This window comes from Sprattus sprattus, assembly GCF_963457725.1.
Source record: "Sprattus sprattus genome assembly, chromosome: 8".
NCBI lineage: Eukaryota > Metazoa > Chordata > Actinopteri > Clupeiformes > Clupeidae > Sprattus > Sprattus sprattus.
The window spans coordinates 10,683,227-10,708,226 of record NC_137927.1 but is presented as its reverse complement, the minus strand read 5'-3'; the positions used below and the strand labels follow the sequence as shown (position 1 = coordinate 10,708,226).

The 25,000-nt window shown below is 44.6% G+C and overlaps 2 protein-coding genes across 2 annotated transcripts in view; one reads left to right on the top strand and one right to left on the bottom strand.

Annotated features, from left to right (window-relative positions):
* Window positions 1-6,989, top strand: part of LOC308368808 (ankyrin repeat and BTB/POZ domain-containing protein 2-like) — a gene marked incomplete at both ends in the record, with an annotated part of 21,244 nt that extends 14,255 nt beyond the window's left edge. The window contains 15 exons of the mRNA XM_080843071.1: window positions 471-678; window positions 1,672-1,824; window positions 2,278-2,443; window positions 2,855-2,944; window positions 3,109-3,210; window positions 3,493-3,589; window positions 3,880-4,015; window positions 4,285-4,514; window positions 4,723-4,901; window positions 5,131-5,236; window positions 5,543-5,645; window positions 5,776-5,866; window positions 6,158-6,226; window positions 6,351-6,464; window positions 6,777-6,989. Of these exons, the coding sequence (XP_080699197.1) occupies window positions 471-678; window positions 1,672-1,824; window positions 2,278-2,443; window positions 2,855-2,944; window positions 3,109-3,210; window positions 3,493-3,589; window positions 3,880-4,015; window positions 4,285-4,514; window positions 4,723-4,901; window positions 5,131-5,236; window positions 5,543-5,645; window positions 5,776-5,866; window positions 6,158-6,226; window positions 6,351-6,464; window positions 6,777-6,989 (2,057 nt within the window). The remainder of the gene's footprint in view (window positions 1-470; window positions 679-1,671; window positions 1,825-2,277; window positions 2,444-2,854; window positions 2,945-3,108; window positions 3,211-3,492; window positions 3,590-3,879; window positions 4,016-4,284; window positions 4,515-4,722; window positions 4,902-5,130; window positions 5,237-5,542; window positions 5,646-5,775; window positions 5,867-6,157; window positions 6,227-6,350; window positions 6,465-6,776) is intronic.
* A 3,901-nt stretch (window positions 6,990-10,890) lies between these two features.
* The window catches only part of LOC308369452 (serine/threonine-protein kinase BRSK2-like), a gene marked incomplete at both ends in the record, with an annotated part of 84,044 nt that continues 69,934 nt past the window's right edge, over window positions 10,891-25,000 (bottom strand). Inside the window, 10 exons of the mRNA XM_080843898.1 lie at window positions 10,891-11,123; window positions 15,240-15,329; window positions 15,707-15,887; window positions 16,215-16,338; window positions 17,838-17,886; window positions 18,166-18,373; window positions 21,267-21,327; window positions 23,737-23,887; window positions 24,283-24,380; window positions 24,984-25,000. The exon at window positions 24,984-25,000 is cut by the window's right edge and continues 148 nt beyond it. Coding sequence (XP_080700024.1) covers window positions 10,891-11,123; window positions 15,240-15,329; window positions 15,707-15,887; window positions 16,215-16,338; window positions 17,838-17,886; window positions 18,166-18,373; window positions 21,267-21,327; window positions 23,737-23,887; window positions 24,283-24,380; window positions 24,984-25,000 — 1,212 coding nt within the window. The remainder of the gene's footprint in view (window positions 11,124-15,239; window positions 15,330-15,706; window positions 15,888-16,214; window positions 16,339-17,837; window positions 17,887-18,165; window positions 18,374-21,266; window positions 21,328-23,736; window positions 23,888-24,282; window positions 24,381-24,983) is intronic.

Below are 25,000 nucleotides of genomic sequence, written 5' to 3'. Positions count from 1 at the left end.
ATGGATCTTCCTGACGCTGGATCTCTGGTGCTTCTCTCTCTTCCTGTGTCAGCTCCATCAGAGCGGTGTTCCGGCCCCCAGATCTAATCCACAGACACTGCTTGTATTTGTATCACTCGAGAACCGCTCTTAATAGCCTAACAAGGAAAGATATTCATGGAAGTCTATTCATTCGTGGAAGTAGAAATAGCTTTTACAGTGAGAGGAGGACTAGCTCTCTCTTGGGAAACTGGAAACAGCATTTGAGACTATTGTGTGTCATGGTGCTGAGGCCAGCACATTCCTGGTACATTTTTATTTCAAATTGAATGAAATTGAACTAAACAATCTTGACAAAAAAAATGACATTTCTTTTGAGTCTAGGGCCACTGTAACATTGTTTCCGTTGCTCTTTCTTTGTGTTTGTGTGTGTGTGTGTGTGTGTGTGTGTGTGTGTGTGTGTGTGTGTGTGTGTGTGTGTTTGCCACTAGGTGATCTGGTGTCCAGAGCCATGCACCACATGCAGGTCCAGACCTCTGCTGGCCAAGGTTTCAGCCCTCTCAAAAATGGCCGCCGCCAGCTAGTCTCCTGGTCACCTGATGCACTGCATACGCTCTATTACTTCCTGCGCAGCCTACAGATGGAATCTTTAGAAAACCCCAACCTGGAGCCACCCAGAATGGCCCTCAGTCGAGAAAGGTATGATAATATACAATATACAATAAGTTCACAATATGTTACCATCACAAATATCACCAATACCAAACCATATACATTAGGGAACATTTCTCACAACAAGAATACCATTATAACCCATTCAACCAATGGATTGAAATCAAACATTGTTTTAGTTTAATGTTCATTTGTGTCACACCGTAGGATACATGTATGTGTGGTGGTGGTGGTGGTGGTGGTGGGGGGAAGTACGGTCTGGTAGTGATTATAACCTCATGCCTCACTTCAGCTGGGTTGCTGTTTGGTGCCACTGTTAACCCTCTCTGACCTTAAGTGTGAGAGTGAGTGTGAGTGTGTGTGGGTGTTTGTGTGTGTGTGTGTGTGTGTGTGTGTGTGTGTGTGTGTGAGTGTGTGTGTGTGTGTGTGTGTGTGTGTGTGTGTGTGTGTGTGTGTGTGTGTGTGTGTGTGTGTGTGTGTGTGCTTTGTCCTCTTCATCAGTGTAACAATATGTTCCTCTGTAGCACTGAGTGTAGGATATGTGCATATTGTAGTTCAAACAGGCTCCTTGTTTTAGGCAGACAGATTTTCTGTCAGCAAGGCCAAAGGTCAGATGGGCCCTATGGGATTCCAACCCCCATCACCCCTCAAAACCACAATAGACTTTTTTTTCAGAAGACTGATATATAGACACATTTATAAGACATGGTTTACAGCTTAAAATAAAATGCATGTTTCCGTCTTAATAAAGATAAGTGAAAGCCTGTTACTGTGTGTTATTCATGGAGGGATCATGTCCACGTGAATAGACTCACAAAGGGACAGCTACACACACTAGACAAATTACATGTGACTTCAAGATTTGATGTGTTTTATATGTCAACACCATATTTGCAGTACAGTAGCTACTGTAACAACTTTGGCAAGTCTTCCCATTTTTAATGATTATTGTTTGTTTTGCTTTAATTGTTTTTGTTGTTGTTGTGTCTGTGTGTGTGTGTGTGTGTGTGTGTGTTTTAGGCAGTATGTGCTACTGCCTCCACTGGGCGAGTGGATGCGTGTGTCTCTGGCCCATGCTGAGCATCGGCGGAGTCTGCTGCTCGACAGCGATGACGTCAGACAGGCCGCCAGACTACTGCTACCAGGACTAGACTGTGAACCCAGACAACTGAGGTAGACAGATAGACACGCTCTCTTTCCTACACACACAAACAGTCACACGCTCTTTAATACATACACACATACAGATGATTAATTTATTTGGCATGACCAATACTGATTACAACACCACAGCATCCAAATAGTAATAAAGAGCCTATTATGTCTCACACAACAACACAAACACTGTGCAAGTATTTACAGCCAAGTTAATCAGTAGATTCTCTTTACTTGAACATGTAAAAATGAGTAGGACAAACACACACACACACAACAACAACAGCAACTATGACTACTATTCCTACTACTGTTACTAGACAGCACAGACCTAGGGTTTTAATCCTCTAATTACCCAACTTAAAGTCCAGATCATTTAGTTGATCACTTGTAACTATGAATATTGGCTTTCAACTCAGTGTAATGAACACTATTTACCCATTTCTGTCTTATCCTCTGTTCTTCGCCCAGGCCAGAGTGCTGTATCAGCTCCTTTAAGCGTCTAGACTCCAGAGCGGCCACTGACAAGTTCAATCTGGACATGGGCTTCAGGATGCTCAACTGTGGACGCAGCGATCTGATTGGACAGGCCATTCAGCTGCTGGGACCAGAGGGGGTGAATACTAAGGACGACCAGGTACAGAGGAATGCACACACAAACATGCGCACGCAAACACACACACACACTCACTCACACACACACACACACACACACACACACACACACACACACACACACACACACACACACACATACACACAAACACAGGCAAAAACCTTGCACTGAAACTGTTGTGTGAAAGAGAGAAAGGGGGGATGCTGGAGGATAAGAAAAGATGGGTAAAATAAGTCAATATATCATTAGGATTTGTTGGGAAATCAAAGAAGAAGAAAATGGGTTTAGACAGGATAGACTTGTGTATGTGTAAGTGTATATCCAGGAATCTGACAATGCATCTCTCTTTTTCTCTATCTCTCTCTCTTTCACACTCTATCTCTCTCTCTCTCTCTCTCTCTCTGTCCCCCCCTCTCTCTCTCTCTCTCTCAGGGCATGACTCCTCTGATGTACGCGTGTGTGGCTGGGGATGAGGCCCTGGTGCAGATGCTGGTTGATGCTGAGGCCAGCCTGGAGGAGGCGGTAAGGACACCTTCTGTCTCCCTGTTAGCTCTTGTTATTTACTGACCAAACTGAAAAAAACACCTTTCCATGAGTTCAGGATAAATAAAGACTGATGGTGTCCTCTTTTCTCTCTCTCTTTGTTTCTCCCTCCTTCTCTTCTCTTATCTCTCTGTACCTCACAGGTTCCAACCTGCTCGTCCTCTCACCCCTCTGTTCATCCCGACACGCGTGATTGGGTGGCTCTGACATTCGCTGTTCTTCATGGGCACTTGTCTGTAGTTCAGGTAATGCCATAGCACAACCTTAAACCTTAGACTTAACCAGAACAATATGACCATTACATGATTTTTGCAGGATACTGTAGTTGTGAAATGCAGGCATCAAGGCGAATGCAGGCATTATTCACCCAACAACACTCCCATCTTTAGCTTAAGCAGTGTTCTGTATGAATGTATTCAATGTATTGTTCTCAAATCACTGCACTCTATGTGATGTATGATGTGTCTTTGCGTGTGTGTGTATGTGTGTGTGTGTGTGTGTATGTGTGTGTGTGTGTGTGTGTGTAGCTGCTCTTGGATGTGGGAGCAGATGTGGAGGGCGCTGCCATTAAGGGTGGGCATCAGGGCTGGGCACCCTCGCCCCTTCAGCTGGCCTCTGCAGCAGGTAGGCACTCACCAACACAACAGCCCCATACAGCTCCTAACCCCTCTCTCTCTCTCGCTCTTGCTTTCTCACGCACACACACACACACACACACACACACACACACACACCCCCCACACACACACACACTCACAAACACACACACACACAGAACCTCTTTTATCAATAGTGTGACATTTTAGAAAACATTCTACTCTGGATTCGGGCTTGATCTGTCGTTAATCCATGCCATGCACTTTATGCTTGAAGTGCATTATTTTCAATGTGTGTGTGTGTTGTCATGGTTGCAGGTAATTATGAGATGGTGAGTCTGCTCTTGGATCGAGGGTCGGATCCTCTGCTCCAGATGCATGGTGGGGATGCTCTGACATCATCACTGTATGAGGACATGAACTGCTTCAGTCATGCTGCTGCTCATGGACACAGGTACAGTGCATATGTTTGTGTGTGTGTGTGTGTGTGTGTGTGTGTGTGTGTGTGTGTATGTGTGTGCGTGTGTGTGTTTATGTGTGTGTGTATGTGTGTGTGTATGTGTGTGTGTGTGTGTGTGTGTATGTGTGTGCGTGTGTGTATGTTTGTGTGTGCATGTATGTGTGTGTGTGTGAAAGAGAGAGAGAGAGAGAGAAACATTTACATGTGAGATGTATGATGTGTGTGTACGCATGTAACACACCCCATCTTTTCCTCCCCTGCAGGAACGTGCTGCGTAAACTGCTCTCACACCACGAGGGCCGACAGGAGGAGGTGCTCTCCCTGGAGGAGATCCTGGCCGAGGGCTTGCAGGAGTCTGGGCCCCAGGCACGGACCTCCAGGCAGCAGGGGCCGCCACGGCTTTGCAAGGCCAGGATGAGAGCCATGCAGCAGGCCTGCCTCCACAGCGCAGAGCACGGCTATCTGGATGTCACCATGGAGCTCCGCACACTGGGTATGTGGCCCATCACTGATTGCAGTAGCACTCCCAAGAAATAAAGTGCTTCAGAGGAATTGTTTGATGTATAGTTTATATTCCCCTCTTCTGCATTTCTTTTTTTCTTGTCTTTCACACATCCCTCTTTATATCATTCTTTTTCAGTAGTTTTTTTGCAAATGCTTTTTCAGCTTTATAATTCGTCTCTTCTCCTCTTCCCTCCCAGGTGTGCCTTGGAGGCTGCACGTGTGGTTGCAGTCCCTCCATAGTGCCCACCAGCAGTCCAGGACTGATGTGCTACTCTCCCTCCTGTCTGAGTTCACCTCCATCGGGCGTGATGAGTACTCCCAGGCCCTGGTCTCTGAAGGCCTTCCCCTCATGTTTAACATCTTCAAAACTACCCAGGTAAAGTTTTAAAGGAGACATCGTTTTAGATATCGTCACCCTTTATATTTGTGGATTGCTGAGGTTTTAATTCCTCATTGCAATGATCTGTGAACTCGATATTCTAATCAATAAAACTGAAATTTAAGCAGATCCTAAATAAATGACTATGTTATATGTAAAAACTGTTCGGTATCATACATGGATAATGCCAAGATGTTAAGGTAGACCACTATCCTTCTCACCACAGAATGATGACCTCATCAGACAGCTGGCAGCCATCTTTAGCCACTGTTTTGGCTCTGCTCCTCCTCTTCCCATTCTAGCCGCGCGTGACATACCCTCCGCACAACTGGGTAATAACACTGCAATGTCGGACATGCGCACACACACACACACACACACACACACACACACACACACACACACAAACACACACACACACACACACATTGATATTTGAATGATCTCTGTTTAGCTGTCATGTCAGAGCCACAGCAGCCCCTTAAAAGGCAGGGAATGTATGTTCTATAAGGACACTAAGATTGTCAGTATAACACCTAAATGAAGAGTCAATTTTGGTTAACGTTGAATCCATGATCCTGTTTTGTGTTTCTGTTGTTTAACAATTAGTCTTGTTTGTCTTTATGGGTTTTATTCAGATGCTCACTTCCTGAATAACAGGGAAATGTCTGACGTGACATTTGTGGTTGAGGGACGACCATTCTACGCCCACAGAGTTCTGCTCATGTCTGTCTCAGAGAGGTGAGAAATAGAAGGATCAGAAGGCTCAAACACACACACACTCACACATACACACACACACACACACATTGATATTTTTCTGCTCTCTGTTTAGCCGTATTTTCTAACTCTGCCCCTCTCTCCTGATCAGGTTTAGAGCCTTGCTTGGGCCGATGCCCTCTAGTGGACTTGTAGAGCATTTACCCATCCCTATCACCAACATCACTTACGCCACCTTCCAGGTAACAGCCTGAAGGGCCATATTATATTACACACCCAAGCCTTTATCATAGGTACCATACTGGTTCCATTATTACTTAACTGATACTCTAGAGTGGAATCAAATATGAACATTGAATTGATATAACTTGTATAGCTTTCATTTAAAATGTCTTGGTGTCCTGTGACCTCACAGCTGTTGTGATCACTCTAGGAAATGAGGTTTTATATTAAAGAACACTGGCCTGCTCCCTGTCTTTCTCTCATCCGCCTACTCTTTGTCTCTGTGTGTGTGTGTGTGTGTGTGTGTGTAGAGAATGATGAGCTACTTGTACTGTGGTGGAAGTGAGTGTCTCAGGTCCCCTATGCCAGACCTGCTGGAGGTAAGCCATGATCTACGGTCCACACATTTAATTCTTACTGGAATTATAACTAGTCTGCCAAAGTGTTTTGGTGTTAAGGATCTGTTTTGAGAATGACTGTCTTTTTCCATGCCTCTTGGTGCAGCTCCTGGCAGTGGCTGACTCTTTCCAGGTGGGGGCGCTGAAGAGGCAATGTGAGATTCTGTGCTCCGACAGAATTCAGCTGGAAAATGCGGTTCGCCTCTACCTCAAAGCCAGGGTGAGGAGAGAACACACATTTTGCACTCATGGGAAAGTGGTGCACACACTCATGCATTGTATTAAAATAGACACACACCACCATTCTCTGCTATTTATTTTTCAAATCTGTGGGGTCATATTTATGTATTTTCACATTCAGGATTGGGTGTATTCTTTTTGTTATCACAATCAGATATCATATTGTATGAAGCATTTTTATCTATAGATATGTTGATGTATTGAAAAGTTGTCTCGTAAAAATGTATGAGATAAATGCTTCTCTGAGACTGACTCACTCTCTCTCTCCTCTCTGTGTCTGTCTATTTATCAGCTGTGTGGAGCTACGAAGCTTGCTGTGTTCTGTGAAAGCTACTTTCTCCAGTGGATGCCAGTCTTTCTTGAGATGGGGGACTTCCAGAGCCTCCTTCACCCCACCTCAGGGTTAACCGCAGCAGGCTCACAGCTGGACTACCCACCCCTGGAGGGCCTGCAGACCACGCTGACCCACCGGTTAAACTCCCTCTGTGTGCCCAGCGAGGGCTGAGGATGAGGGAGAAGGAGCTCATCCCCTCACTGGAATCAATAAGCTGAGACTGAATTGAGACAGAGACAACGGGGGGAGATGAAGAGGCGTAGACTGACACTAATAATAGCTACTAGAGGCTTAAAGTGCAGACACCCTCCCTGTATAACCACAGGCCTTCAAAATGGTAGACTAGAAATCATCCCAAAAATTAGCTAATGGATGTTCAGGCCCTGTGGAGGGCAGCTATCCCTCTCACTGTTCCTTCTAACTCCAGGCTAGCAAGGAATCCAGTAAGCTTTGGGACCATTCACCTGCCCACAGACAGTTAAGAAGAACCCAGACGAAAGGGTATGCTAATAGTGCTCTCTAGTGGTCAGATATTTTCCGCACAGAGGCAGGCGCACTGATACAGGCACATCAAAAACGTGGGTATCTCTCACTCACTAGTGTGTAGGAGGACCTCAAGAAGCAAACCAATGGGAGAAAGAGGTTTAATTCAGTGCTGGAGGCCGTTGTGCTATGTAATATAATCCATTGAGTAAATGTATAGATGTCACTTATTTAATACTTACCGCATTAAGTAAACAATGTGAATTTTTTTAAGATGTTAATTTGGATTATATTGGTTTGATGTCTGACATTTTTTTGTTTGTTTTCTCCATAACACTCACACTGCATCTGAATGTGTATATTAATAAACCTCATATAAAGAATCCTGCTATTGTATTTACTCATTTCACACAATGGCATGATGAGTGTTTGTGTTGTACTTTGTTAGGTTCACGTTACCTGCATTGAATTAAATTTGACTGTCACTGAATTATTTCACCTGAAAACCTGAAGATAAGGCCAATCGACCAGTCATTAACAGGGCTACTGGGGATTTTGACAACAGCATGTTGAGTTCATTCAACGACGAATGTGACATAATGTATATAATATTCATATTATTGGGTACCAGGTCTGTGTCCACTAAAATGGTCACAATATTTACATTCTAAATTCTGTCTTAGATGCCCCAAATACTCGGACAGTAGATTCAGCAATCTCCCAGGTTGTGCTAAGCATTTTGTCTTATTCTTCCAGTCTCAACAGGATCATTTTTCAGGGCTAGCTCCCCTTGAGCAAGTGAAAGTGGAGTCACCTTGAGCAAGTGAAAGTGGAGTCACCTTGAGCAAGTGAAAGTGGAGTCACCTTGAGCAAGTGAAAGTGGAGTCACCTTGAGCAAGTGAAAGTGGAGTCACCTTGAGCAAGTGAAAGTGGAGTCACCTTGAGCAAGTGAAAGTGGAGTCACCTTGGGCAAGTGAAAGTGGAGTCACCTTGAGCAAGTGAAAGTGGAGTCACCTTGAGCAAGTGAAAGTGGAGTCACCTTGAGCAAGTGAAAGTGGAGTCTCCTTGTTATTTCCCTATTTTTGAAGAAAATAGTTTCCATCTGGAGAAGGGTCTTCATAAATCATATATGTCTTCAATAAAATATAATAACCTGTGTTCAATATGTGGAACGGGAGACATTTAGTATTTGTTATCATTACAGGAGATGTGTATGCAACACATATAACTGCATGTCTGGCGCGGTCGCTCTCCTTCTCAAACACACCTAAGTACATTTCTTTTGTTCATTTCTCAAAGCTGATGTTAGCCTCCCAAGCCGTGCGCCTGTTAGTCTGTTTGATCATGAAAGCACTAAACAGAGGCCTGTACAATCTGTATTGCTTTATTTATTCTGGATCCACCTCCATGCTGCGTCAGCCACCAGGGCTAGGGAGAGTGCTGAGATCTCACCAGGAGCACAGGGAGGAGGTGGACGAGGACGTGGGGCCCGGGGAGGAACAGAAAGGCAAGAACAGAAGAGAGAGAGAAAGAGAGAGAGAGAGAGTGAGAGAGGGAAACACAGAGAAGTATAGATCACAGAGAAATGAGGGCAAGATGAAACAAAACAAACAAACAAGTAAACAAACCAAAAGAAATAAAAATGAGAGACACTTTTTTCTCTTTAAGAAAAAAAAAAAGAGGAGAGCTTTGGGATTACAAGGTCTGTGGAAATCTAACGGTTACAACATCATGCAAAGAAAAGCTGGCCGCCGGACATGCAAAACAGCATTACAAGATCAAACCCAGGAGCAGGTCTCCTGCCACCAAGTGCCATGTGGAAACCCCCCATCCCCCCACCCCCCTCCCAAATATGTATTTACAGCAAGTCTCCTTGGGTGTCAGTCTCACACCCTCCAGCCCCCAGCTGCACACGCCAACAAGAAGAGACATCAGAGACAGACATCAGTGGGTCACCTCTTTCCCCAAAATGCTAGTCTACATTCTTAAATTACTCATAAATAATTGAACATACAATACAAGCTCTTCTCAACTGGACAAAGGAAAAAAAAAACAGGTGTCTTTGATCACATACTGTTAATCGGTTCAACCATAAGTATGGGAGACAATATTTGCCAAAAACCTCCGGTCAATGATGCCCTGATATCACGACAAATTGTCAACTATCTACCCCGTTTTGTTCCTATAAATACCTAAGAATAGAATAAATTAATGTGTGTGTATTTATATATATTAACAGAAAGACAAGACATTCACCATTAAAACCAAATAAATAAATTACAAAAATATTCACAATTATGATTCTCTGAATCCTGCAGATGCTTCCTTCAAAAATATTAAAAACATTAAATACAGAATTAGAAAAAAATAAACAAACTGAGAATCGAACATCAATGCATAACACCAATCAAAGGTGACAAATAAATTACTTCTTCCACCAATGACCAAAACAAAACAAATAAAAATAAATACACAGTCTGATCCATGTCACAGCTAGACATTTGTTATACAATAAAAAACATATCTAGACTGTACAACATAATATTTTATTTGTGTCTTACTTTGCCCACCCCATTCCTGTGGCATAGACCCAATAATTAGATTTTGCCACTAGGATCCCGTGTCATTTACAGCAAATCCATGAAGGAGTACTGATGGTTCATTCAGAAAGAGACTACACGATGAGTACAATCCTGCCAGCGTCCCTGTGGGAGTCCATCCGACCCTCCACCTTTATCCTATGTCTGTGCTAACATCCTCTCGCTTCTTGTAGCCTAATACATCCAAGTGTGTGTCTCTGTGTGTGTGTCTGTGTGTGAGTGTGAGAGAATGTGTGTGTGTGTGTGTGTGTGTGTGTGTGTGTAGTACACATGTCCATATATGTAGGGTACAGAAGAAACAGAGAGAGAGAGACTATGTGCTTGAAGAACATATTTGTCTTAAGGCTTTTCTCCCAGTCGTCTGTCCTCCACAATCCAGCGGGCAAGGAGAGAAGAGAGTATACCATCTAGTCTGAGAGACATACAGCAGAGAGTATCTGATGGTGCGTTATGGGGACAAAGGTGAGGTACATTGGTATTGTTCATAATGGGGACATTTGGGAGGGGACTTTTGTGTCATAGGATGTACTGTATATTCTCTCAGAGTCGGTGTGGGGACATGTGTCAGCATTATGATGGGTGTATTTCCTCTGGAACCTCCTGCCTTAAAGTCAAATTGTCCTCTTGAGACAGCAGGAGTGGAACTTTAATACGTTTTCTGGATAATTCCTGGTAGTGAAAACAAGCCAAGCGATCACCAAACTGTGTGCAGGAGACAAATAGGAAAACAACATGAAATGAAAAACAACAAAACAAAAAAACAAATGAGGAGGAAAAATTAGACTGTGTCTGTGCATCTAAAACAGAAAATTGCCGCCAGATTTTAGACATTCCATTGTACAAAAAAACTGTTTTGTTGGTAGATCAAACCAACTAGTTATTCCTAACTTTATTATCTTTATTTTTCTTTATTCTCTTTTTCTTTTCACTCTTTTCTTTTCTTTTCTTTTGGGAATCTAGGGTTAGTCCTCTAATATAAATTCCCTCTCTTAAGGTTGCTCCTGTGTCCCAGAGGGGGCGGGGGAGGGCGAGGGTGAGGGGGATTGGGCCCTGTCTTTGCCCGCTTGGCTCTTAGAGTCAGAGGGCTCTGGGTCAGGCTTCTTGCCATTAGCCCCGTGCTTGCTGGGTGTGCCGGGGGAGGAGCGTGGCGCCTGACCGTGACCGTGCTTCTCGTCTGAAAAAATCCGACTAATTACGTCAAAGAAGTTACTCAATGGACTACCTGGGGGCACAAACGAGAAGACAGAGAGAGAGAGAGAAGGGAAGAGAAATAGGTAGATAGACAGATAGATAGAGAGAACAAACAAACAAATGAACAATGAGATTCTCTGGGAGGAGAGGAGGCGACAAAGGATGAGCACAAGGCTGCAAGAGACTCCATGCCACTCCCAAATCACCAGACATGCTACACTCAGTCAAGAACACAGCTAAGTCACTCTGATGCCATTGAAACTATTTCAGCCTATTTCAGCCTTTTTCTTATAAGATAGCTTTTAACATATTTGCTATACCATTTAACGTGTTCCAGATTCAAATTTCTAAGTTTCAATTTTGTACTTAAAAACTAAAGTAATGACAATGTGCATTGTAATGCATAACTTTTGACATAACTTTTGCTGAAAAACAGCTTAGATTGTAAAATGACTAAAGGCATAGGCATAGCAGCAAAATGACTACATCCAATCAAGTTACACCTGTCCACTACAGCCATGAGGTCAAATAGATGCTGTGGCTTGTGGAGTCTCCCTATTGTCATGCCAAAGTGGAACGGGCGTAGTTAATGAGAGATTTGGGAAACCTTTAAAAACCAACTGTACAAGCCTGTTGATAACACCCCACATCTTCCCTCTGGTCCACCGAGTGAACTGTCATGAATGTCTAATATTCATAACATCATTCAGGAAAATGTCACGTTAGTCAGAGTTAGTCAGTCGAGCTAATCTGACTGCTCAGTCATGATACGCACAGTGGCCTGACTCTAAGAGGCTGTGATTGACATGCAAGTTATTCACACGTGGCATTCAACTAAGGCTTATAAATGGAGGGTCTTTGTGGGTGTTACCAGCAAAAAAATCTCTCATCACTGCATTTACCCATTTTCTGAAGGTTCTGAAGGGTTTTCTTTCTGTTATAGAACAACTCCATCAGCTCTACATAGCATTACTATACCCACTGCATGTTTACTTCTTTTTCATACAATGAAAATAGTCCTCAAAGACATTGCTGTGAAATATTGCAGTGGTTGCTGACGTGGCTGTATAAGGTATAAGCCACTCATTAAATGTTATGTAGTGTTTTATAACAGAATCATACAGGCTCACTGGCAGGTGTGTGTGTGTGTGTGTGTGTGTGTGTGTGTATGTGTGTGTATGTGTGTGTGTGTGTGTGTGTGTGTGTGTGTGTGTGTTTGTGTGTGTGTGTGTGTGTGTGTGTGTGTGTGTGTGTGTGTGTGTGTGTGTGTGTGTGTGTGTGTGTGTGTGTGTGTGTGTGTGTGTTTGTAGGTGTTTGCAGGTGTGTGTGTGTGTGTGTGTGTGTGTGTGTGTGTGTGTTTGTGTGTTAAGTGCCACCCTTCAGAGGCCCTGTAAGGCATTCTGAGGTTGAATTAAACAGTGATCAGGTGAACACATAGGACCATACATGCTCTTACAGGCAATAATCCATGCACAGAGAGTACACACCCTCACACATATTCACACGGTAGGAAGATATAACCAACACAAGCAACACACACAACACATTTGTTGGATCGATGACACATATAGTGAAGGTTATTAAACTGTGGGCACAAGATCACATTCACACAAACACAGAGTGGAGAATTAGTGTGGTGGTCATTTGAGTGGTGTGCAACATTGGGAAGTGCTCAAGTGTTTAAATACGTCTGTCCCTGTCTTTGGACTGAGTAACAAGCTGTCAACAGGAAAGGTTCTGTGCCACTCGCATTAAAGTGTGCTAAATAAGTTAAGTGACACCACCATGAATCCAACATGAGATTGGCATAAGCATGTCAGGAGACAGTCCACCCCCCAGCTACAACCCCCCCCCCCCCCCAAACCCCCGCACCCCCCACCCCCGCCCCCGGTCACCGTCTGCACAGTACCAGGTTCTGCTCATAGGCTACTCAAGGCTTGAACACTTGGGTTCAGATTATTATGCGGTGTCCTCTGCTTTAATGTAGGACCTGCAGCAAAAGGCTCATATAGTAGTTAACCCCATTATGTCTGACAGATGTAACTAAGACTGCTGGAGACATGCTTATGACAGTTTGATGTCAGAGCTCATGATGGCTTAAAGTCTTTTGGGTGGGGGCACAGGGTGGGGGTGGGGGGTCTTACCACTCTTGGCCTGTCTGCCTGCTTGCCCCTCAGAGCGGCGAGATGGTTCTGGGGCAACGGGAGGGGATGGGGGGAGGTACGCTCAGAATTACAGACCCCCATCAGATACTTCAAAGGGTAATTTACCCCAGAGGCCAGAGTATCCAGCATGGTTCTATTCATATTTATCTCAGAAAGCCTCAAATAAGTTGTAGGTGTGAACGTAGGAGACTAACAGGTACTTGAATACTTTATCTCACTTCCCAGGACCTTCCTATGTTCACCTGAATATATGTAGTCTGGATAACTACCTATTCTACTTGTTAACCTTCTGGTGGTGTGTGTGTGTGTGTGTTTGTTTGTTTGTTTGTTTGATTCTAATGTATTGTGATATTGTGTACCATCTTACATTAAGACACAGAACTCTTCACAATTTCACCAATATTGCCATACGGTCTTGCACACATAATATACACCAAAGAACAACAACATTTGAGACGACTGGAAGCTCAGCATATGTGTTGCAAGCGTGCAAGTTGCCCAAGCCATTCCGTTCACTTACTCAGGCACACATAGCATTCAGGACACACAGGGGAAAGCTGGGAGTGAAGGGAAAGGTGGAGGGGGTGGCACACAGAGAGAAAGAGGAAGTGATGAAGAGAGAGGGAGAGGGGGAAAGCAAAAGGGCCGGAGAGAAACTGAAAAACCCATGAGGAAAAAGGATATGATTTCAGCAATGAGGGGATGTGGCAGATCTGGCGATGCACTTTCTGATAAGAGCTCCAACAATCCATTTGATTTTGTATCCATTTTGCTTGATGTGCAACTGACTGAATCTAGAAATGGAAAGCACTGACTCCAAATGCCACATTACCGGGAGCAGGATGTCATCTAAGATTACATAATATTCATTTCTTTCTCTGTGTCACAGTGATGGGATGCATTGATAGTGCATGCTTTATGCCTTCAGTCTACTGTTCAGTCCACAATTTCCTCTACTGAGTCTTGTTTAAATTGCTTTTGGGTCTTGTGCTATTGGGACTGTATATAAATGGATGTTTTTGCAATGGTCTTACTAGAAGAGGGAGCTATTATCAAACTGCATGCACAGTGAAATGACTGAACACTGAAAAGTTTGTGGAAGGGGGACCTCTCTCTCGCCTAGACTCAGCTGTCCTGCTAGAATGGACTTTCAAATATCTGCTGTATGGGACACATATTCACAAGAGGATTCAAGCAAAACAATTTAGAAACTAAATGAAGTTTAACGTTGACGAATAATTAGCTGATTCTTGGTTGGTTGGTTGGTTGGTTGGTTGAAAAGGCCATAGACCACTGGCGCACACACACATACTCTTTGGAAGAAACAATACCACAATCATAGTGAAAACAAAGTCAAAAGTTAATATAAGCCACATAAAGTGTTTTTTGCGATTGTTTGTTTTCTGTTTTGTTACAGTGCCCTTGTGGGATATGGTATTTGTAGAATACATTTAATACCTATGTCATTGTTATGTTGCATTGCGTTTCAAAATTAAAAGATGTGAATAAAAAAAATACATATATAAGCTATATTAGTATAAGCTATGTGTTTTAACATTTAACTGCCTAATACGTCAGCAGATCAAAGCAGTGCGCCAATCCAGTAGTTTCAAGATTTACTTAAAAGAAGACGCAGGCTACACTGTGGTATGTTGTCGAGGAATGGTGAGTAGTGATTCTGGTTGTAATTCACTCTCAGCGGTCAAAGGTCACACTGTGTATGGCTGGGGATACTTGAGGTGTGGTGTCGTGTGCTGGTGTGAGTCGTGGTTCTTTTGCCGTGCTTTTTTTTCTGGTGCTTTTTTTGCAGGAGCTGTGCAATGGAGCTGCCATGCAAGTGTGAGCAAGCCAGAAGAAGAGAGTTGAGAGGGAGAGACAGAGCAGATAGAGTAGGAGAAGGAGAAAGAGAGAGCAGAAAGATACCTAAAGAGAAGTGTAGGGAGAGAAAGAGAGGTTAAGAGTGCGAGAGAGAAAAAACTCACCAGAGATTTGTTGGACTCCCGGTTGGTCATGGCTGCTTAATAGCTGTGCTTGAATGGTCTCAACCACCCGCTTAAAACGCCGGCTCGGACCTGAACACACACACACACACACACACACACACACATACACACACACACACACACACACACACACACACACACACACACACACACACACACACACACACACACACACAAACACACACACACACACACACACACACACACACACATACACAATGGGCTCAATAATAACGTCAAGACAACCCTTCAACCTCTTTAAATACAAAGCTGGTGGTCTCATTAGTGCTGAAATACTGATGCATAAAGCAAGACCTGTACCTGTAATATCAAAAAGGTCAGTTATAATTCAGATAACACACACACACACACACACACACACACACACACACACACACACACACACACACACACACACACACACACACACAGCCTATCCTAAGCACCTGAGATCAGGGTGAAGGTGACGGAGTAGATGCCGTTCTCCTTCTGGGCGCTGCCACTCTCGGAGTAGGTGATGTCCACCTGGAACTTCACCGGCTTCTGGAACACGGCAGGCCCCGCCGACGACTTATACTCAGCCCGGAAACTCGTCTGAGAGATCACACTGTGGCTAAGGCTGGGAATCTGAGAGAGAGAGAGAGAGTCCTTTCTTACCCTATATTTACATCACTCTGTGCACACAAATAAAGACAACATATAAATTACCCTAAACAAAAATAAAAACTGAAACAGAAACTGTTCTTTGTTGACCAGTAAGCATACTGCCCTCTCGTGACACCACCCATCCTCGAGAGAACTGATCATATATACAAAACAATATATTCATCCATTCTGAGATACTACAGAACAGCGAATGGCATCTCTAATTTCCAGTGTAGAGGCACAAAGAGCCGTATAAAGAATATAAGACGAGTGGAGAGAAGCGTGATGAGGATTGCATGCAAGTCTTACAGAGAGAAAGGCATGAACGATGTCTGCTTTGATGGAGCTCAAGGGCTTGTCTCTGATCACCACGAAGATCTGCTCCTCCTTCTCCAGGCTGATGAAGTTACCGAACCACGACTTCTTAGCCAGCCTTAGAAAGCCAGATATACAGTAGCCACTGTTAACACTTGGACATTCAAACACAATATGCACTAATGGGATACAATTAGACTATTTCAATGAATTATGATGCTGAACAAACCAATACATTGCAGAAGCTGTTTATTTCAAAACAATAGAGCTACCTCTCCAGTTATTCACTGACCCTTTTCTACCGGCATGTTAAGGACTGCAACCTTTTTTTCAAAAGCAAGAGATTTTCTACACATACTGTCCAAAATGTAGGCAAACGAATGGTGCAATCATATGAAACTGCCAACAGGGGGAGTATGTGAGCTATGCACAGAGGCTGCTGTGAGTGCTTAGTGCTGCAGCAAACCCATTCCTTACACTGACTGATGGCACTAGCTGCTGTCTGTGGCTTGCAGGCTTCCATCAGCAGATTCAGTGCTAACACGGATGACTAGCATTTGCTCTCACACACAAACACGCACAAGGAAACATACACACGCAGGTCCACACGCAAATGCTATGTTCTAGTTCCTCATGATGACAACAAACACAGGAATACTTTAAACCACTAGCCTGCCATGTGTGTGTGTGTGTGTGTGTGTGTGTGTGTGTGTTTGTGTGTGCTTCTGTGTGTGTGTGTGTGTGTGTGTGTGTGCTTCTGTGTGTGTGTGTGTGTGTGTGCGTGTGTGCGTGCTTTTGTGTGTGTGTGTGTGTGTGTGTGTGTGTGTGTGTGTGTGTGTTTGTGTGTGTGTGTGTGTTTGTGTATTTGTGCGTGTGTTTGTGTTTTGTAGGCATCTAGATAAGCCTCCTTTCAAAATCCAAAGTCAACTCCCAGTGCTGGTTACAAATTCTAACACACACACACACACACACACACACACACACACACACACACAAACACACACACACACACACACACACACACACACACACACACACACACGCACCACATCCAAGGCCCTGAAAGAACACTGAGAGTAAAAGCAGTGAGATATAAAACATTCATGACGGACTTGAGAACCCTCCCGCTTAGCAGTGCCGAAGCGCAGGAGCTGAGGGAGTCTGACAGACAGACCAAGGTGCCTCCACACAAACACACCATGAAGAGGGTTAGCAACACAAACACTGTAAGCATGGCTGCTAACTTGCCTTAAGACTCTCTTCAGCTGTGTGTACTAGCATCTGGGCAGTGGCATTGGACAGTGACACACTTACATCTGGTTTATATGATGTAAGATAATATTGAGTCTGTAAAGGTTTGTTAGTTTTAACTGTGCATGTATTAGAGTATAAGAGTTTGTGATTGTGTATAGCAAGGCTGAGCAATACTGTGATTATGGTTATTACAGGTTATTGATATTTGAGCTGAATAGCCAATCAAATGACACCCCTACCCTGCTACACTCCTGAAGCAATGTGTTGATTGGCTGTGTGTGTGTGTGTGTGTGTGTGTGTGTGTGTGTGTGTGTGTGTGTGTGTGTGTGTGTTTATAGTTATAAAACATAAAGAGAGACTCACTCTGGAGATGAGTCTGGTGTCAGGCTGGACATATCCTCTTGGGTGGGAACTACAGAGTTAAGCACGTGTGAGAATGTGAGGGGTTCAGAAAAAACATTAACCTCAACCACTAACATTTTATGAGTAGTACAATATCATATGATATCATTAGGAAAGGGAGGGATAATGTATAATTAATGGTATTATACACTTAAACGTATAAGGGCAGCAATTTCCTGCAACACAGACACAGGATTTGGGATGGAGTGGAGATCATTTTTGGCACAGCCATCTCTAATACAGACACTTTGCTGTCACACTGTATCACGACACTCTTCATGTGCCTTACCCTGCATTTTCCTGCGGTGGAAACGTGGCGATCCCATGAAGCTGTTCTTGATGGAGTTGAGGCGTGTCCTCCAGGGCTGCCCGCCCAGTGAGGGGCTGGGCGGCGGGGTGGGGCTGGGTGTGCCCGCTGGGCTCTCTTTGGGTGTGTGCACGGGCGTGCCCTTGGGCGTGGGCAGCGGGCTGTTGCGCGGCGAGCCGTGCGGCGTCACCTGGGGCAGGAGGCAGGGGGGCACAGGTTTGGCGGTGAGCTCCGGGTGCAGCCTGTGGAGCCGCACCGGAGAGAGGGGCAACGGCATGGCCAGCTTGGGGGGCACGGTGAGGGGGGAGCGCCGCGCCCGCGGGCTGTGGAGGATGGGCGAGGGGAGGGGGTGGTACGGCGAGCAGGGCGTGGAGGGTTCGGACTGGACGGAGGATGGGGGAGGGCCAGTGTGTGGAAGGGGGTTGGAGCGTGTGGTCTGCAGGGGCTTGTGGGGCGAGCGTGGCTTGGCGGGGAGTGTCTGCGTTTTGGGGTCAACGTGGGGGGCGCGTGTCCGTGGGGACATGGGAGCGATGCCGTTAAACCGGGGCCCTCCACGCGGGGAGTGTGTGGGGCTGCAGTTGGGCGACTGGCAGAAGTCGGGAGACTGGGGCGGAACGAAAAACCGGCGCACAGGCTACCAGTGGGGAGCGCATGCACCATCACACACACACACACACACACCATATGAGGGGTGAAATGTTCGGAAACGAGACACACAGGTGACACAGAAAGCAGCAGAAGGTGGGAGTGCAGAAAGGAAGACAAGAAACAAAAAGACATGCCATTAGCACAGCCAACAGCAGAGTCAGCCAATCAGTGCAGATCATCTAGCAAAGCCACCCAGTCGGAGCGGGCCAACAGTGAAACCAGCCAATCCGGAAGCAAGGAGGCTGTGAGGAAAGAACTAAAAGGTGTTTCAAATAACAAGCATTCCTAAAAGCAAACCAAAGCAGGAAACCTCCTCCCTAAAGAAGCATTGCATTGAAGCTTTATGAGGCTACATACAGTATGTTTGTTGGCAGTTACTAATTCAATGGGAGCTACTTACTAAAGCCTTTAATCTTGATTCAACATTTTTCTTCCCTTGGGGTACGAAGAAGAACGGAAATAAAGTACTGGGAAGCCAAATTCCTGAGCCAACAGTCTTGGTGAAATGAAATGGTCATACGTCCTAAAATAAAGTTTGATGACCCACATTCTCTGAGTTCTCATGTTTTTCACTGAAAAGGAAGTTTCCTTCAGTAGTTCTCACTGTAAGAACCTCTACCCACTGTGATATTGGCACAGGATACATAATATGGGTAATGCATGGAATTACTGTGTGTGTATGTGTGTGTCTGTGTCTGTGTTTGCGTGTGCGTGTGCGTGTGCGTGTGCGTGTGCGTGTGCGTGTGCGTGTGCGTGTGCGTGTGCGTCTGTGTTTGTCTGTGTGTGTGTGTGTGTGTGTGTGTGTGTGTCTGTGTGTGTGTACAGTGAGCTGACAGAGTTACCAAACAGCCCTCTTCCACATGACTGTTAGATGTATCCATTAGCCCTGACTCAGATGAAATCTGGTTATGTTTATGGCTAACTGCCGTACAGCTTGACGGCCGCGATCCCGACAAACTTAGCACAGCCCAGTGGAGTGTGACTCAGTGGAGTGCTTGGCAGATTTCAGTGAGATGCTGGGGCTCAGGATGGAAGAGCATTGTGACAGATTCCTGCTAAATGCTCTGATGCAAACTAGTGTGTGTGTGTGTATGTGTGTGTGTGTGTGTGTGTGTGTGTGTGTGTGTGTGTGTGTGTGTGTGTGTGTGTGAGAGAGATTGGATTATTTGAGAAATGGATGCATGTTTGTTAGTGCTGAAGTGTCTAGGTGTGTGTTTGTGTGTGTGTGTGTGTGTCACAATGACAACTGTGTGTGAGAAGGAGCTGTATAAGAGAGTGTATGGGGTGTGTGTTTGTGTGTGTGTGTGTGTGTGTGTGTGTGTGTGTGTGTGTGTGTGTGTGTGTGTGTGTGTGTGTGTGTGTGTGTGTGTGTGTGTGTGTGTGTGTGTGTGTGTGTGTGTATGAATAATGCGTGAATGTGTTTGGAGAACTATGGCTTTTCCTCCATGTATTAACTGCTCCAGCACGGCGGCACAGTAAGCTTCTTTAGGGATGTTTACATAAGATTCAAAATAAACGCTAAACAAGCCCTTCCCAAATCCCTCAGTTGACCATGGTACCAACACATCACACTAAAAGTGGTTTTCTAACACATGTTATTCTACATCCTGTGAGGTTAAAGTTAATTTAAGTTCATAAGAAGACAATTGGACTTAATTTATACACATCTTGCCTACTGAAAGAAATATAAAATGACAATATTTGCTTTGGCTCTTTGCTATCTAATAACTGGAAGATAATTCTATTTTGTAAAATTCCAGTTTAGTTATATCCCTGAGCACTAAATGTGTTGGTTGTTATAAAAAAAACAAAGTTTTCAGTCCATGGAGAACTGTAGGCTTGAAGGACAGCACACTCTTCAAATACAGATTCTTTCTACAGTCCAGTGGAATAACCCCATTTTGGTCCTGATGGAACTAACGCATTCCTTTAACAGCTCTACCTTATGCCTCCACATTGTTCCATGTACTCTACAGAGCATTGTATGATACCAAGAAGAATACCTGTGTACAGGGACATTCCATGGTGCCAGATGCCTCGTACAGCATAGTTTAAGGAACCATATAGTTCCATTAAGAACCATGCAGTTCTAACAGGAACCTTTTGGGGTTCCACTACAGGGACAAGAACCAAAAGCCTTTTAAAGAGTGTGGTAAAGGGTAAGCCAGTAGCCTCTGTTCTCTAAAGCCAGCTGGACCATGCACGGTGGTGGTGACAGCAGCACTGAAGCACTGAATGTGAATGAATGAGCACACACTCCCATCCCCACTCCACTCAAGATGTGTGCTTCAGAGGCGGTCAAGTGCACGTGATGGGGCATAGTGTGGGAATTGGAACAGAGCCCAGCGACTGAGTGTCGGTGAGCGAGTGAGCGAGTGAGTGAGTGAGTGAGTGAGTGCGTCAGAAACAGTGAGCAAATGAATGCACACACTTACCCTTGGACTGCTGAGAGGGCTGGTAGAGAGACATGAAGATGCACCACTGATAGACCTCGACCTGCCACACACACACAAACACACACACACACACACACACACACACACACACACACACACACACACACACACACACACACACATACACAAACACACACACACATACACAAACACACACACACACACACACACACACACACATACACAAACACACAAACACACACACACACACACACACACACACACACACACACACACACACACACACACATACACAAACACACAAACACACACACACACACACACACACACACACACACACACACACACACACATACACAAACACACACACACACACACACACACACACACATACACAAACACACAAACACACACACACACACACACACACACACACACACACACACACACACACACACACATACACAAACACACACACACACACACACACACAAACACGTATAATGTCACATTGGTTTCATTTGAAAAGAGTGGCTTTACAGGCTGAAAAGAGCAGAGATTTCTGTTTAGAAGCTGGCAATAGAAGAAGACATTGTCTCTGCTGCAGACCAAAGCTGGAGCACCACTAGACTCTGATTCAGAGAGATTCAGTGTTCCTCAGGTATTACCCAGACAAAGCTCCAGAGAAGAACTGCTGTCGGCCGCTACGGGGGAATATGCTGATGTGTTCTTTCTCTTTTATGCTTAATTGACTTTTCATATTTCTCTCTCTGGTTTACCCCTCATTATTCTCTCTTTCTCCATCTCTCCACTCTCTCTTTCACTCTCTCTTCGCTCCCTCTCCTGAAAAAAAGCTGCCTAATTACGTCAAAGATGTTACTCAACGGACTACCTGGGGGCACAAACGAGAAGACAAGGCGGAAAGTGGGAAGGGAAGAGAAGAGAAAGAGGTAGATAGACAGATAGATAGAGAGAACAAACAATGAACAATGAGATTCTCTGGGAGGAGAGGAGGTGACAAAGGATGAGCACAAGGCGACACAGTAAGAGGCTGCGATTGACAGCCATATCATTCACACAAGGCATTCTTGCAAATGGAGGGTCTTCTCTAACACACCCAGATGCACACACACACATACACTCAAACACACTTTTTTCCTCTCATGAATGTGGAGCCTCTGTGCCTACTCAGTCGCTCTTTCCCTCCTTCACTTTCCCCCGTTTCACTCTTGTTCCATCTCTCATCCTCATTCTCTCAGTCATTCCCCCGGCAACTGTTTGTGTCCAGGCTTAAGGAGCTGGGATGCCTTAAATGATGTATGGCAGCTTAACGGTCCGAACCTTCACTGCTCTACCTCAAAGGGGGGAATTAAAACAGTAAATCATGACCAGTGTGTGTGTGGAGGGTAAGCTCATGATCCAAAGCATGTCCATACACACACACACACACACACACACACACACACACACACACACACACACACACACACACACACACACACACACAAACACACACACACACACCCACACACACACACACACACACACACACTCATGTGTACATGCACCACACAAGCACACACACACACACACACACACGCACACAGAAACACATACACGAGGCATACTAGTTTCTGAACCGTGACATGATTAACTAAATATGCTAACTGATTCCAAAGTTAATCACTTTGAGCCCTCATTCCGAAAATGGTGAAATAATAGCACACAATCAGTGGAGGGAAAAGAAATGGGGTGGGGGCATGCTCAACCATAAGACTTCCTCTCTCTCACTGGATGCAATAGCTGAATTGTGCTTCACTTGCACCCATATCTGGCACCAAGACAAAGTAAAAAGGGGTGCTTAGCATGTTCACAGTTGGATATTGTGCTCCAAAAGACATGTATGTGAGTCTCTGCTACCAGGGAAAAGGCTAACCTGGCACTCATCTAAAACCTAAAGAGGAACATAGAGGCAGGCACAGAAGAACCATGAAGCTGTATGAGAGAAAGGCACAGGAAAAGAATGGTGAATTAACCTCGAAATGTGATCTGCTGTGGGATATTATTGCCAACATCAAGGAGGAGAGAAAGAATGTGTGTCTGATAGCAAAATATAGGGCATAACATGCTGGGAAAGGGACTTGGAAAAATGAAGAAAAAGAGAGATAGAGAGAAGGAAAGAAAGAGACTGGGACAGAGAGGAAAGGGAGAATAGATTTTGAGCTTTTGATGTTGAGTAGGGGTGCAGCCAGAGGGGCCACCCTCTTCTGTAATGCACTCATGCTTTGGTTCTCCCTGGGAATCTTTAAGGACGCATTTACCGCCAAAATGTCACGCAAGCCAAAGCTGTTCATAGAGTTCAACGTAACTTGCAGGGTTGGACAGCTCAAGCTGGTTATTTACATACACTATCACTGAAGAACATGAAGGCACATAGGGGCATAACCTGTGTGTGTGTGTCTGTGTGTGTGTGTTTTTGGGTGTTCACCTCTGCCCGTGATTGGACAGGTCTAAGGCTCGTCTGACGGGTACAGGAGAGCCTCCATCAGTGACGGTCAGCACCTCCATGCTCTTCCTCTCCGGTCTCCTCTTGTTGTGTCTTGTCAACATGGGGGAGTCCACACGCTTACGCGGAGGATCTGTACAATACCATGGACACACACACACATCCATACAACACACACACACACACATAAAACATACATACACAAAAACATGCCGACACACACACATACACACACACACACACATAAATATATACGTGGTTATGACAAGTAGTTAACATGTTCATGAATGCTGTTTATTGCTGCCGCCTAATGGCATGCTGTTCTGACATTAAAGACAGATAAAGAATCGCTGTGCAGACATGACAATGATTACACAGGGGTAAAATCACCTCAGTAATTACTACACTATAAAACACGCTTTTGATTAGACTACTATTACATTATACAACATAACAGTGATTACATATGATGTGTTATAAAGCACCATGCAGATGTCATTTATAACGTCATTTCAAATCATCTCATACCAATGTCGGTGCGGGGCGGAAGGTTCTGGTCCGCTTGACTGGGGAAACGCTCTTTTCGGTCCAGAAGCATAAAATAGATCATCTTCTCCTGGTTGTCACTACACAGACACACAAACGCACGCATGCACGCACACACGCACACACGCACACACACACACACACACACACACACACACACACACAGAAGCACACACACACAAACACACACACACAATTTAACATGCTTATCATGGTAAATTACAGAGTGCTTCCTTAAGTGTGCAAAATGAACTGAGCAGAAATAATGTCTAGCCTTAGGCAAATACATTAAGTTTAAGGTAATTTACAACACAGCTAAATCAAGTAACTGTAGAATAGAGTGAGCTAGTTTGAGCAGTCTTGTTGGTTGCCCAAAAGGTCTATTTGAGAGAGTTGAGGGTCTTAAGAGAGTCTTAAGGTCAGTCTAGAATTAGAATTGTGGACCTATTCCTATATTGCAACAAATTAGAATCCAAACATAAGTTCAGTTTAAAGATACAGTTACTGACTCAACAACCAGCAGGTTGAACATTAATTTCTGCATTAAATATGCTGTGCTGTTAAAAAATGGGCATGGTCTTAGAATTGTCTTGCTTCCCTCAACGTTCTACACCAAGGCTTAAGAAAGTGGTTTGGGGTGAAGGAGTTAGCGGCTAGGTTTCCCAGACTAGGGCTGGACTCACTCCTCATCCAGCAGGTC